General features: G+C 51.5%; 1 protein-coding gene across 1 annotated transcript; it reads left to right on the top strand.

Annotated features, from left to right (window-relative positions):
- The first annotated feature begins 6,009 nt into the window (after nt 1-6,009).
- On the top strand, nt 6,010-15,398 carry RELA (RELA proto-oncogene, NF-kB subunit). Its single transcript, XM_082844247.1, has 11 exons — nt 6,010-6,108; nt 6,692-6,718; nt 6,821-6,972; nt 7,105-7,253; nt 8,138-8,229; nt 8,584-8,715; nt 9,577-9,681; nt 9,902-10,114; nt 12,966-13,046; nt 13,133-13,207; nt 13,987-15,398. Exons 1-11 carry the CDS (start codon nt 6,102-6,104, stop codon nt 14,607-14,609), a joined length of 1,656 nt encoding a protein of 551 aa, XP_082700373.1. The 5' UTR covers nt 6,010-6,101; the 3' UTR covers nt 14,610-15,398.

Genomic DNA, 15,398 nt, shown 5'->3' with positions numbered 1-15,398 from the left:
CTTCCAAAACAGGGGGCATGGGTTCCATCCCTCTTCGTGGAACTAAGATGCCACATGCTGCGCAGGGCAGCCAAAAAATAAAAAAGAAAAAGAAATAGATAGACCTAAATGTAAGAGCCAAAACTGTAAAGCTTCTAGAAAAAAAAAATTGGAGAAAATCACAGTGGCCTTGGGTTTGACAAAGATTTCTTTCTTTTTAAAAAAAATTTATTGAAGTGTATTTGCATACAATATTATATTAGCTTCAGGTGTACAACATAGTGATTTGATATTTTTATAGAATACACATTATACAAAGTTATTATAAAATGTTGACTATTTTCTGCACTGTACATTACAGCCTTGTGTCTTATTTATTTTATAACTGCCAGTTTGTACTTCTTAATCCCCTTCACCTATTTTGACCCTCTTCCCACCACTCTCCCCTCTAGTAGCCACTGGGTTTGTTCTCTGTATCTGTAAATCTGTTTCTGTTTTGTCATATTTATTCATTTGTTCTATTTTTTAGATTCTACATATAAGTGAAAACATACAGTATTTGTCTTTGTCTGACCTATTTCGCTAAGCATAATACCCTCCAGGTCCATCAATGTTGTTGCAAATAGTAAGATTTCATTCCTTTTTATGGCTGAGTAATATTCCATTGTATGTCACATCTTTATCCATTCATCTCTAGATGGGCTCAGATTTCTTAAACATGACACAAAAAGTAAGAAGTACAAAAGAAAAAAAATGGGCTTCAGCAAAATGAAAATGTTTTATTCTGCAACTAATACTATTTTGAAAATGAAAAGGCAAGACACAGACTGGGAGAAAATATTTGCAAAGCATACACTCAACAAAGGACTTGTATTTAGACTATAGAAAACCACGTATAACCCAATTTTTTAAAAAAGGCAAACATCTGAATAATGCTTCACTAGACAAGATATATGGAAAGCAAATAAGCATATGAAAAGATTCTCGAAAAACCTCTGGTAAGACTTCTACAGAGAAATAGAAAGTACAAATAAATAGCATAATGAATGAAAAGGGACACATAACTATAGTTACAGCACATATGAAAAAGATAAGAAAACTGTCATCAACCTCATGCCAATAGGTTTGAAAACTTAGGTAAAATAAATTCCAAGAAAAACACAACTTTTCAAAATTAACTCCGGAAAAGTGGAATAGTCCTATAAATACGAAATATTCCAATATATTAAAGAAACTGAAATAGTAGTTTAAAATTTTCCCACAAAGAAGTTATTTTTTAAAGAAATCCTTATATGGAGATATACGTAATTCTGTATTTATGAGTCAATATAATGATTGTTTTAAAATACTTTCCCACCCCCCAAAAAATGGGAGAGAGATGAAACAAAAATAGCAAAGCTGATAACTTATGTAAGCTGAAGGATGGCTATATGGGGGTTAATTACACCATTCTCTCTAATATTGAGTGTGTCTGAAAATGTTCATAATGAAAGGTTAAAATAAATAAATAAAATCTTTTGCAGAGAAATCAACAGCCACAGTCAATTTTACTGGTGAGTTTTACCAATCTTGCAAGTAATATATCATTCCAAATTTACATAAACTCTTCTGGGGAATAGAAAAGGGGGGATTTTTCCTCAAGTCATTCTATGAGGCTGGTACAACTTTCATACCAAAATTAGGCAAGGCCAGGGGGATGGGGAAGAAAAGGAAAACTACAGCCATTTTATTTACAAATACAGTTGTAAAATTTCCTCCTAAAATATCAGTGAATCAAATTCTACAATGTAACACACTGTGACCAAGTTAGGTTTATCCCAAGAATACAGGACGGTTTACTATTAGGAAATCTATGTCATACTCGGCATTAACAGATAAAGAAGAATCTTCTCCATAAATACAGGAAAATCATTTGATAAAAAATCAACACCCAGGGAATTCCCTGGCAGGCCAGTGGTTGGGACTCAGCTCTTTCACTGCTGGGGCCAGTTTCAATCCCTGGTAGTGGAAATAAGATCTCTCAAGCCTCACGGTGCAGCCAAAGAAAACAAAAATCAACACCCATTTATCATAAATGCAGTAAACTAGAACTAGAAAGGAGCGTCCTTAACTTGGTAATAGATATGTACCAAAACAAACAAAACAAAAACAAAACTGAATGTAACCTAAGGACAAGAACTGTAAAAATATACTCTGTATTTAATCACATTATTGGTGGTAGAGTTGGTATCATTATTCTGAGTGTTTTGTGTATAGTATGAGACAGACCAAATGAGTAATTGTCTGGTATCACTGAGAGATTTGTTTTTATTGTAGTAAAATATACGTAATATAAAATTTACTTTTTTTTTTTTTTTTTTTTGCGGTACGCGGGCCTCTCACTGTTGTGGCCTCTCCCGTTGAGGAGCACAGGCTCCGGAAGCGCAGGCTCAGCGGCCATGGATCACGGGCCCAGCCGCTCCGCGGCATGTGGGATCCTCCCGGACTGGGGCACGAACCCGTGTCCCCTGCATCGCCAGGCGGACTCTCAACCACTGCGCCACCTGGGAAGGCCCAAAATTTACCATTTTAACCATGATTAAGTGTACAGTTCAGTGGCACTAAGTATATTCACTAACAATGTTGTGTTAGTTTCTGCTGTTCATTCTTTTTTAAGGCTGAATGATATGCCACTGTATGTATATACCACATTTTGTTTCTCTGTTCATCTGTCCAAGGACATCTGGGTTGCTTCTACCTTTTGGCTATTGTGAATAATGCTGCTATGAACATTGAGTTCCTCTTTTCAATTTTTTTGTATATATACCCAGAGGTGGAATTGCTGGATCATATGGTAATTCTGTTTAATTTCTTGAGGATTACTCTTTTCCACAGCCGCTGCACCATTTTTCATTCCCATCAGTGATGTACAAAGAAACCACTTTCTCCACATCGTCGCCAACACTTGTTGTTTTGTTTTTCTGATACTAGCCATCCTAATGAGTATGAAGTAGCATTTCAGTGTGACTTTTCTTTGCACTTCCCTGATAGCTATTATGTTGAGCATCTTTTCATGTGCTTATTCGCCATTTTACATCTTCTTTGAAGAAATGTCCATACAAGTCCATTGTTCATTTTTTATTTTTTATAAATTTATTTATTTTGGCTGCATTGGGTGTTCGTTGCTGCACTGGGGTTTTCTCTAGTTGCGGCGGGCAGGGGCTACTCTTCGTTGTGGTGGGCAGGCTTCTCATTGCAGTGGCTTCTCTTGTTGCGGACCAGGGGCTCTAGGCGTGCGGGCTTCAGTAGTTGTGGCTTGCTGGCTCTAGAGTGCAGACAGACTCAGTAATGCACAGGCTTAGTTGCTCCTCGGCATGTGGGATCTTCCCGGACCAGGGCTCAAGCCTCTGTCCCTTGCATTGGCAGGCGGATTCTTAACCACTGCGTCACCAGGGAAGTCCCATTGCTCATTTTTTAAATTGGGTTGTTTGGTTTTTCTGATTGTTGAATTTTAGGAATTATTTATGTATTCTGGCCAAAGATGGAACAATTTGAAGTTCAATAAAAATTGTAATAGATTAAAGCACATCAAATATGCTTAAATCCATGCATTCATTAAGATATTTTTTAAATGCTTACTAATCAATTTTAGAGGATGTTGAAGAACGAAGGTATTATTCTGAAAACTGATAAAGAGAAATTCTATACTCTAAAAAAAAATCATTTTTAGGTATATATCCAAGAAAATTCTGGATACATGTGTAACAGGAGACATTCACAGGAATGTTCTTAACAACACTGTTTATAATAGCAACAAACTGGAAACCCAAATGGCCATCCTCAGAATGAATAAATAAAAAACTGTGGTACATTTACAGAATAGTATACAGCAGTAAAAAACCGAATAAACTATGAAACAGACATATTAGTAAGGTGTTGAGTGAAATATGCAAATAACAAAGGACAACAAATAACATGATACTCTCTTCATGGAAGTTCAAAACTAAGCAAAACCAAACATGACATTGTGTAGGCATGTATACGTGAGTACAATTTTTTTCTTAAATTTTTTTTTCTTTAGAAAAATCAAAGGAATAACAAATACAGAATTCTGGATGATGGCACGCTAGACACAGGGATAAGGAGGGGATGAACAGGTGAGGACACGTGGGTAGATGTTAAGTCCTGTTGGTGCTCTATCCAGCCTCTTGAGTTTTGCAGTGGGTACACTGGAATTCAACATATTAATTTAAAAGTTAAAAGTTATACATGTATAAATTTTTAAAAGAGGATCATGCCAGGATCAATGATCATTGATCAATGATCATTAATCAAAGGTTATAGGTTTCCCTGGTGGCACAGTGGTTAAGAATCCACCTGCTAATGCAGGTGACAAGGGTTCGAGCCCTCGTCCGGGAAGATCCCACATGCCCTGGAACAACTAAGCCCGTGTGCCACAACTACTGAGCCTGCGCTCTAGAGCCCAAGAGCCACAACTACTGAGCCCAAGTGCTGCAACTACTGAAGCCTCGCACCTAGAGCCTGTGCTCTGCAACAAGAGAAGCCACTGCAATGAGAAGCCTGAGCACCGCAACAAAGAGTAGCCCCTGCTAGCCGCAACTAGAGAAAGCCCGCGCAGGAACGGAAGACCCAGCGCAGCCAAAAATAAATAAATAATTTTAAAAGGATTATAATTAATCCATTCTGTCGTCCTGACGTCTGCCTCCTCATAAAAAGTAAGGTGACTTTTCTAATCCGGGCAGCCACATGAGAAACTGAAATGAGTGGGAGGGGTGGTAACTGTTTTCACTTTTCTCTTCCTGTTTTTTTAGAGCCTGGGAAAGAAAGTCAGAATTTCCAATCTTTTCCAATTCCCACATGATTCCCTAATTTAGAACGAACTTAGAGAAAATAAAAAGTCTTCCTCCATCTGGGGAAGACTCTGCCGCCTGTCATGGAGCATCCTCACTCTGGGATGAGGAAGCCGCCTTGGGGGGTGGGGGGGGCGCGGTGTCCCAGGCCCACCCTCACCCCGCTCGAATGTGCCTTGGGCTTGGCCTTGGGGGAGGCTGAGCTCTGCCCGGACCGCTGCACCCCTGGCGAGGAGTTACAGGACGTTTAATTAGTGGGAATGCTTTGGGAGACGGCTGGACCCCAGGAGGAAGCCCTGGGGAGACAGGGGGCGGGACGTGACCCTGAGGGTTCAAGGGGCCCCTGGGGGTCCCGGACCTTCTAAAACAGAGGCGGCAGGTTGCAGAGACGAGGCTCCAGAGATTTACCTCTGGGTGCCCCCTGCCCTCCCATTGCCCCCGAGGGCCGGCAGTGTGGATGATCTTAAACAGATGAGCTTGGGCCCGGCTCGCCTGTGGGAGCGGACGCGGCGCGGAGCCTCGGGCCACCCTAGCGTGCAGCAGGATCCGCGAAGCCCACGATCCAAGCACTGCCAGGTGGAGAGGCCCGGGCATTTCCCTTTCCCCTCCTTGCAGCCAGATTGGGGAGGACGGGAAATTAAAAAGTGCTTCTGCGGCAACAACCACCGAGAAGCACTGAGCAGCACTTTTATCGACTAGGAAACCGTGAGGAGTTCAGCCACCTGGCCTTTGAGGGCAAAGCAGGCCCGAGACCTTCCCTGCGCAAGGCGGGCGGTCGAAGCCCGGCAGCCCTGGCTTTGCTCCAGACCCGGCTCGGGGTGACATCACCAAACTCCTCGGATCGGAGGAAGGGGGCCCCGAAATCCCCTAAAAACATTGTGAGTAATCGCCGGCCCCGCCCTCCAGGCGGGGCCCGAACTCGGGGACGAGCCGAGCCGCCCCGCCAGCCCCGGGAGCGGGCCCCAAGCGAGCAGCCTCTCGGTGCCCCGCGCAGCGCGCACTGGCTCCCGGTCCACAACAGCGTCGCCACGCACGGCCTCCCGGTCCTCCGCGTGGCGCTCACTCGCCCCTTACCCTCGCGAGGGGCGGCGGCGGCGGCGGCGGCGGCGGCGGCGGCGGCGGCGGCGACCCAGCGCGCAAGCGCGGTCGGATTCCCGGCAGTGACGCGGCGGCGGGCGCGCGCAGCGCATTTCCGCCTCTGGCGAATGGCTCTGCTGTAGCGCGCGACGCGGGCCCAGCTGCGACCCCGGCCCCGCCCCCGGGACCCCGGCCATGGACGGTGAGGGCGACCTCTGACCCCGCGGGGTGGCGGCGCTGGGGCCGCCGGGACCGCGGCGGGAGCCCCTGCGTCGCCTTCCGACCCTTCCTACGCCGATGGGCGCTGCGCAGGGAGCGGCCGGCCGGATGGTGGCGCGGGGCGGGGTTGGGCGTTCGGGGGTCTGACTCAGTTTCCCCTCTGGGTGTGGGGTGTGGGGGGAGCGTTGACTCGGTTTCCCCCCGGGGTCCGGGGGGGCAGTTCCGACCTAGTTTCCTCGTTAGGGGGGAATGTATATGACTCAGTTTCCTCTCGGGATGGGGGGTGAGGGTGCCCTCCGTTGGTTTAACTTATGAAAATAGAAAAGACCCTGACTCAGTTTCCCCTGGTGGAGGGAGGCCCCCATCCCCGGCTTCCCTCAGGAAGCAGGTGCTTCTGGCTCCTTTACCGCTGCCCCTTAGTTTCCCTGCAGGTTCCAGGTGTCAGGCCCCGACTCCGTGTCCCTGGGAAGGGGCCTGGCTCCATCTCCTCGCTGTGGGGAAGCAGGCCTTCCCTGGTGAGGACGGAATGTGGGCTTGTGCTGACCCTTGTCTCCCTCTCCTTTCAGACCTCTTTCCCCTCATCTTCCCCGCGGGTAAGTGGGCCATCCTTTCTCAGTGGGTTGGGACGAGCTCCCCAGGGCCAGGGGCAATGGGGTCAGCCATCTGATGGGGGCTGGCCCGCGTGTCCCCCACAGAGCCGGCCCAGGCCTCCGGCCCCTATGTGGAGATCATCGAGCAGCCCAAGCAGCGGGGCATGCGCTTTCGCTACAAGTGTGAGGGCCGCTCAGCAGGCAGTATCCCAGGCGAGAGGAGCACAGACACCACCAAGACCCACCCTACCATCAAGGTCAGCACAGCGCCCGGGTGGGGGACATGGAGTCAGTATGGGAGGGACTTGCGTTCAGGCCCACACAGTCTGTGTCTGGGAGGTGAGCCTGGAATTTCTGAGCCTCTAGGGTTCTCTCTGTACTTTGGACAGATCAATGGTTACACGGGGCCAGGGACAGTCCGCATCTCCCTGGTGACCAAGGACCCCCCTCACCGGCCTCACCCCCATGAGCTTGTGGGGAAAGACTGCCGGGATGGCTTCTATGAGGCTGAGCTCTGCCCGGACCGCTGCATCCACAGGTGAGCTTGTCATGGGTGGCAGGGGTGGTGGTGAGACGGAAGGCGGAGAGACGGGGCAGTTGTGTAGCTGTTACAGTGTTACTCCTTTCTGGAGGGAGGACAGAATTCCTCACTCCTTGCTCTGTCCCCAGCTCTGCAAGCAGATTCCTTTGTCTTGAAATTGTCTGTGTCTCCTCTCTCAAGCTGAGAGGAGCTCCTTGTGAGCTCCATGGAAAAGGAATGGGTCCCTGCTCACCTCTGAACCCCTAACCCCTGTGGCTGGAAAGGCGAGTCGTTCAGTGTCACATCTCTCATAGCGGGAAAGAAAACCACTGAACCACCGGTCTCCCCTGAAGCTGACATACTAGTTGACAGAGGCAGGCCATAAATAAATATACAAATAACCAAACAAGATATTGTTAGGGAGTCACCATTTCAGTGATGGAAGTAAAGCAGTAATAGTTTGGAAGAAGAGCCCGAGGTGGGGGAGGCGAAGGAGCCGGTCCCATTTCTTTGGATTGGGAGGTCAGAAGGGCCTCTCGCAGGTAAGACCTAAATGTGGGAAAGCAGAGAAGCACCGAAGGAACACGCCCAGCAGAATGAACGGGTGCAAAAGCCTTTGAAGTGGGAATGAGTTTCATGTGTTTGGAGAAGGGAAAGAAGCCCCTGTGGCAGAGGGTAGGGAGCCGGCAGGGACTGCCGCTGGGGCCAGGTGCCAGGGCACAGGGCCTTGTCAGCCAGAGTAGGGAGTGGCTTTCACGGTGGCATGGTTGGGGACCATTCAAGGGGCTTAAGCACGAAGTGCTCACCTGGCGAGTGGGTGGGGGAGAACGGGCAGAGTGGGCAAGGCAGGAGGGCCCATGCTCTTCTGGAGACAGTGGGACTGATGCCCGGGGGGGCCTCAGCTTCCAGAACCTGGGGATCCAGTGTGTAAAGAAGCGGGACCTGGAGCAGGCCATCAGTCAGCGCATCCAGACCAACAACAACCCCTTCCAAGGTGAGGGCGGTGGCGGCAAAGGCCTGGACCTGCCTGGAGCACCTCCAGCCTCTGTCGCCCCGAGGCCACCTTCCCCTCATCTGTCCCTCGCTGGCCAAGACCCACAGTACAGATGGAATCTTGCTGTTTACCACTGGGGAAAGAGACCCAGAGAGGGGACATAGGGAACGTGGCATCCAGGGTCACAAGTGGAGTCAGTGATGGGTCTAGAACCTTCTCTTCCTCCTCTTCTAGGGCTCCTACCGTTTCACATGCCCTCAAACAGCCCTCCCAACCCAGAGCTCACCCCTGCACACACACACGTCCCGCTCCATCCCCTGCCCAGGCTCGCCTGACCATCTCTTTTTCTGGCAGTTCCCGTAGAAGAGCAGCGTGGGGACTACGACCTGAATGCTGTCCGGCTCTGCTTCCAGGTGACAGTGCGGGACCCGGCAGGCAGGCCCCTACGCCTGTCGCCTGCCCTCTCTCATCCCATCTTTGACAACCGTGAGTGGCCAGGGAGCTGCAGGCAGGGAGGAGGGGTGGACCTGTGAGGAGGAAGTGGGGGCGGGCACGGGGGCCTGCAAAAGTTGCTCTGGCTTCGTCCGGTCATCCAGCGGATTCGTCATCTCCTCTGTGCCCAGAACTGTGCTGGCTGGAGAGACAAGGCAAAGAAGACCCAGAGCTGCCCTCGAGGTGCAGCTTCCAGGCTGGCAGGGAGTCAGATGGGAGACAGGCATTTCCAATACGTGATAAGAGGGTGGTATGCCCAGAACTGTACTAATGACTCCAGGAAATGAACTCCCAGAAATGAGATAATGTTAGAGAGTAATAATTCAATGATGAAAGCTCACAGGAAGTTCACAGATGAATGGGGCCGACGTAGATCAACTGCAGTCTTTAATTAAGTAGCCAGCAGGATGAGTGAAAATAAAAGGCCTTTGGAGCCCCGAGGCCCAGAAACCAGGATGAACCGGGGGGTCAGGAGGGAAGGGTTCATTGCCAGGGTGGGTATGAATGGGCCTTGAAGATTACTTGGGTCAGGTGGAGAAAGAGGAGTTGTGATCCCCTTGGTTCACATTGGACTGTGAGCTCCATGGGGGCAGAGACGTTTAGGTTTTGTGCGTGGTTATATCCTTCAGGCCTAGAACATTGCTGGGGACAGAGTAGGTGCTAGTAGATAAACAGTTGCTGAATTGGTTGGGGTGAGGAGCCAGTGGGAATGGTCGGACCTTGGCTGCAGAGGTACAGTCAGCAAGCTCTGGACAGCCTAGGCTCTGGGCTGGGCAGGAGCCTTGCATTTCCTGCAGGTCAGCCCAGGAGACCTCCGGTAGTTCAGGGCTTCCTTCCTTATTCCCACACCCTCAGGCGCCCCCAACACTGCCGAGCTCAAGATCTGCCGAGTGAATCGGAACTCTGGGAGCTGCCTTGGGGGGGATGAGATCTTCCTGCTGTGTGACAAGGTGCAGAAAGGTACATACCTGGGAGGAGGGCTGTGCTCTTTGGATCAGGAGGTGAAGGGCAGGGCTGAGCAGACATGGGGTGAGTGTCAGGGAACTGGTGTAGACACTCCCCCAACACCTTGGGGACAGTAGAGCGATGTATGTCCAGAGATAAGTAGCAGCAATTGTAGGGGGTGGCGGGCTGGGTGAGCTGAGCGCGGTGACCCACGAAGCCACCCCATCTCTGGCAGAGGATATCGAGGTGTATTTCACGGGACCAGGCTGGGAGGCCCGAGGCTCCTTTTCACAAGCTGATGTGCACCGGCAAGTGGCCATTGTGTTCCGGACGCCCCCCTATGCGGACCCCAGCCTGCAGGCCCCCGTGCGCGTCTCCATGCAGCTGCGGCGGCCTTCCGATCGGGAGCTCAGCGAACCCATGGAATTCCAGTACTTGCCAGACACAGGTACCCAGCTGGGCGGGGTAGCAGCAGGGCTGTTGGGCTCCAGCCAATGGGAGTGAGGCCAGGCCTGGATGTGGCAGCTGTAGGTGAGGGTCAGAAGCTGGAGTTGGGCGGGGATTTACACAGTAATCAGATTATCTTTCTTGCCTCATTTAATAGTAACGATACCCAAGACTTACTGAGCTCTTATTACAGGCATGGCCCTATTCCAGGCATATCAGCGAATTACCTGATTTTATTCTCTAATGAACCTTTTGAGGTGGGAGTGAGCATCTAACCTGCCTGAGGTCACATACTCTGAGTCGGCAGACCCAGACCTCATTTGAACCCAAGCCATCTGGCTCCAGGGTCCTGTTGCCACACCGGATCTCTCTTATCACTACCACACAGCCATGGTTTGGTCAAGGCTTTCGGGTATCTGATCAAATAGGAATAGCTGGAGTGATCCTTTATTCAAAGTCCGTCATCCAGCCTGAGAGTGTTTCCTGCCCTGGGAACTGTCTAATAGAGTCTAGAAAACAACCCCCAAAACGGCCATCAGTTCATTCCACACATAATCACTGAGTGTCCACTTGGTGCCAGGGCCTGTGCCAGGTAATCTGAATACAAAAATGAATGAGACATATGCCCTGCTCTTTGGAAACTCAGGCACATGAGGAGGACACGAATGCAAAACAGAGCCTTAAGTTACAGAGTAACGTGCGAAATGGAGGTGTGTGCAAAATACCGTGGGAGCTGGAGCCGGCTGCCTGGAGGAGTTGCCATTTGAGTTGGAGAAAGACCCAGAAGTGCATTTTCTAGGCAGGTGGCGCAGCATCTGGAAGGGCACGGGTGTTGGAGGGTGCCCAGCACAGCACATCTGGGGACAGCTTCGAGGTGGGAGCTGATGTGGGCGGTGAGCAGGCCCCGGCAGGAGGGCTGGTTTTCTTTGTTTGTTTTGTTTTGTTTTTGGCTGTGCCACGTGGCATGTGGGATCTTAGTTCCCGACCAGGGATCAAACCCTTGCCCCCTGCAGTGGAGGTGCAGAGTCTTAACCACTGGATTGCCAGGGAAGCCCCAGAAGGGCCTTGAAGGTTGGACTCTAGGCATTCATCCACGGTTGCATCCTAAGGCAGTGGGGAGCCACCAAAGGTTTCTGAGCAGAGAAGTGACACGAGCAGATCTGGAAGCTCGCTTTGGCAGCAGCGTGCAGAGGATCTGAGACAGGAGACTCGGGGTGGGGAGGCCATTTTGGAAGACGTTTTGGTCATCCTGGGAGAGGAGGCGCCATGTGAACCTTGCAGAGGGAGTGCAAAGCGAGCCGGTCTCACCTACTGCTGGCCTCCTTGGGGACTCTCAGCCCCACGGGCCCTTTGCGTACAACACACAGCAAGCCCAGTCCCCCTCAGGACCAGTGTTCTAGCTGTTGCGTCTGCTTGGAATGCTCGGCCCCCAGATCTTCACGCGATGGGCTCACACCAGTGCTTCCCTGGACACGTTTAAACTAGATTCCTTGATCTTCTGGTGGTGTTACATCACCCTGTGCCTCTCCCTCAGAGCTCCTATCACTTGTATGTGGTTGTGTCTTCGCCCCTCTGTCATCAGGATGTCAACTTTGGGAGCAGGAACCTTGTCTGCTTACTCAGGGCCATATCCCAGTGGCTCAAACGGAGGCTGGCACGCAGTAGGTGCTTGGTAAATATGTGTCTAGGGGCTGAATGGTAGGGAGTGAGAAAGAGGAAGATGCTGAGGATGTGTCCAAGGTTTGGGGACAGGGCAAAGAGGTAGGGAGGGAACACAGAAGGAGAAAGAACCAGAACCAGGTGTCTGAGGTGAGATGGTGAGGTTGGCTTTGGACTGTTGGCGTTGATTCCTCTGGGGTTATCCAAGTGCAGCAGTAGTTAGAAAGTTCTGAAAGCTTCAGACTGAACTCTGAAACCATCAGAGAGAAGATTAAGAGTCTGTTGAAGTCTTAAGCTGGTCTGTCATGCCTGGACTGCCCCAGAGAGCAGAGGGCACAGTGCCAGGCCTGATCAAGGAACAGGGATGTCAGCTGTGCCCCTGACTTGGGAGTACCTGTGTGGCCTTCAGAGGGCAGATTGAGCTAACAGAGGTCTTCTCACAAAGCCATGGCATTCTTAAAATTGTTTTGTTTTGTTTTGGCGGCATTGGGTCTTCGTTGCTGCGTGCGGGCTTTCTCTAGTTGCAGCGAGCAGGGGCTACTCTTTTTTTTTTTGCGGTACGCAGGCCTCTCTCACTGTTGTGATCTCTCCCATTGCGGAGCACAGGCTCCAGACGCGCAGCCTCAGTGGCCATGGCTCATGGGCCCAGCCGCTCCGTGGCATGTGGGATCTTCCTGGACCAGGGCACGAACCCGCGTCCCCTGCATCAGCAGGCGGACTCAACCACTGCGCCACCAGGGAAGCCCGGGGCTACTCTTCATTGCAGTGCGCGGGCTTCTCACTGTGGTGGCTTCTCTTGTTGCGGAGCACAGGCTCTAGGCAGCACGCTGGCTTCAGTAGTTGTGGCACATGGGTTCAGTAGTTGTGGCTTACAGGCTCTAGAGCGCAGGCTCAGTAGTTGTGGGGCACGCACTTAGTTGCTCCGCAGCACGTGGGATCTTCCCGGACCTGGGATCAAACCCGTGTCCCCTGCATTGGCAGGCGGGTTCTTAACCACTGCGCCGCCAGGGAAGTCCCCATTCTTATAATTGTTGAGTGTCACAGAGTCACACAGCTCTTCTCATTGGCTGAGAAGGTTTGGAGAAAGGGTCTTCAGGAAGTTTGTCCCGTCACCTACCTCCCAAGGGTCCTTTGAGAGCTTTGGGTGTCCAACTGGGGAGAGTAAGACCCGCTTTTCTCCATTACTTTCCCAGATGATCGTCACCGGATTGAGGAGAAACGCAAAAGGACGTATGAGACCTTTAAGAGCATCATGAAAAAGAGCCCTTTCAATGGTAAGAGGCGCAGTGGGAGAATTAGAGAGAAGGCGGGGGAAGGGGGACCTTGGGTGCCATGAACTGACCCAGATTTCGCCTCACAGGACCCACCGACCACCGGCCTCCGACCCGGCGCATCGCTGTGCCTTCCCGCAGCTCAACTTCCGTCCCCAAGCCACGTAAGGATTTCCTTAAGGTTGCCCCACCAGAACTATAGGCTCAAATCTGTTCAGTGCGTGGTTTAGACCCATTCTGGGAGGGAGATGAGCAGTCAGTCTCAGCAGCAGACGTCTGAAGGCTGCTCTCTGTTGGGCTCCTGTTTCTCAGGGCCTGAGGCCTAGTTGCCTGTGTCACAGCCATCAGGGAAGCGGTGAAGATGCAGATTCCTGGGCCCCTAACAGACCTGTGGAATCAGAGGCTCTGGAGGTGTGGCCCCGGAACCAGCAACCTCTTGGGGATGAGAACCCCTATGCCAGTTAAACCCCACGTTGGAGACCTTGGAGACCTTGAGATACAGAAGTTTCAAAAATGCACAGTCTCTGCCCTCAGCTCTCCATTGAAGTGGGGCAACAAAAAAAATCACCTCTAAAGTAGCAAAACGTGGCTCAAAGAAGAATGACGACCCCCTGCTTACTGGGTGTTGCTTGGGCCCAGGCCCACTTAGGGCTTGGTCTTTCAGCTGTATGATGAGGTTTCGCCAGCTCTGAAAGCGTCCCTTCCTCTGAAAGGCTGTGAGAGTTTTGTGGGCTAGGGTAGACAGGGAACCTCCAAGGAGTTGCGGCTAGAGCTGGACCTTACAGGCGAGGGCAGATTGCATTAAGAGGAGGGTGCTAGGGTGCTGGCCATGACCGCACAGAGAAGGACTGACCTAAGCAGTCTTGACAGCAGCTGGGGTCCAGAGGCTGGGGTGGGCCTCTGAGGCTTTCTGTGACCCCTGCCTCTCTGTTTCTCTTTCCAGCTCCCCAGCCCTATCCCTTTACACCATCTCTCAGCACCATCAACTTTGAGGAGTTCTCCCCCATGGTCTTTCCTTCTGGGCAGATCCCAAGCCAGACCTCGGCCTTGGCACCGGCCCCTGCCCTAGTCCTGGCCCAGGCCCCAGCCCCTGCCCCAGCCATGGCATCAGCCCTGGCCCAGGCCCCAGCCCCTGGCCCCGTCCTAGCCCCAGGCCTTGCTCAGGCTGTGACCCCACCTGCCCCCAAGACTAACCCGGCTGGGGAAGGGACACTGACAGAGGCTCTGCTGCAGCTGCAGTTTGACGCTGATGAAGACCTGGGGGCCCTGCTCGGCAATAGCACAGATCCAGCCGTGTTCACAGACCTGGCATCCGTCGACAACTCTGAGTTTCAGCAGCTGCTGAACCAGGGTGTACCCATGGCCCCCCATACAGCTGAGCCCATGCTGATGGAGTACCCTGAGGCTATAACTCGTCTGGTGACAGGGTCCCAGAGGCCCCCTGACCCAGCTCCCACTCCCCTGGGAGCCTCTGGCCTCACCAACGGCCTCCTCTCAGGGGATGAAGACTTCTCCTCCATTGCGGACATGGACTTCTCAGCCCTTCTGAGTCAGATCAGCTCCTAAAGGGCAGGGACCTGCCCTGCCCTGCCCAGAGCACTGGGTTGCAAGCCCTCCCAAAGCAAGCACTTACGGATTCGGGGGGGGGGGGGGGGGTGTTCTCCAGCTGCCCCCTACTTCTTTGGGTGATGTCTTTCTGGGGAGGGGGGTGCATTTTATTCTTCTATTGGCAGTAGCTGTGTCTCTCTTTTTGGAGGTGCTTAAGCAGAAGCATTAACTTCTCTGGAAAGGGGAGAGCTGGGAAAACTCAAACTCTTCCTTCCCTTATCCTGATATTCAGCTCCAGTCTCTATAGGGAATTTTGGGGTCCCTCAACCCCACCCTCCAGCTTCTAGTACTCTCCTAGAGAGAGGGACAGGCTGGAGCTATGGCCTTTGAGGCCACAAAGCCTTATTACCAAGTGTCTGCCTCAAATCGTGGGTTCACTTACACCTTGAGCCAAAATAATGCCCCTCTTACCAGCCCCTGTGTGGTGCTGGCGTTCTTTGTGCCAAACCACCAGCATTTGAGGGGCTGGCCTTCCTACCCTGCAGAGGGCTCTGCCAGCTCTTTCCTTGCTGGGCTGTGGTTGAAGGGAACTGGTGGGATAGCACTGGCCTTCTCCAGGATCCAGGGAGGTTCTCTCTGAGACTGCTCTGTTCCCCCTTTTCTCAAGTGCCTTAGTAGTAGGGCAAGTTGTTTGGAGGGTCAGGGGGAGAGCAGGCTGACTGCTCTCCAGTCAAAAGGCTCAGTTTTTAGTGAAGAATCAAAGCGTTTATAGACTATTGCTTTTTCTACTCTGAACTAATAAATTCA

Source organism: Leucopleurus acutus (genome assembly GCF_964270905.1).
Source record: "Leucopleurus acutus genome assembly, chromosome: 8".
NCBI classification, from domain to species: domain Eukaryota; kingdom Metazoa; phylum Chordata; class Mammalia; order Artiodactyla; family Delphinidae; genus Leucopleurus; species Leucopleurus acutus.
Note: the sequence above shows the minus strand (reverse complement) of the source record. Positions and strands in the feature narration are given on the sequence as shown.

Bases quoted from the DNA above. Each gene is read 5' to 3' on its own strand.
- RELA (XM_082844247.1), top strand. The intron at 8,716-9,576 runs GTGAGTGGCCAG...CCACACCCTCAG, and splicing joins TCATCCCATCTTTGACAACC to GCGCCCCCAACACTGCCGAG. The intron at 13,047-13,132 runs GTAAGAGGCGCA...TTCGCCTCACAG, and splicing joins GAAAAAGAGCCCTTTCAATG to GACCCACCGACCACCGGCCT.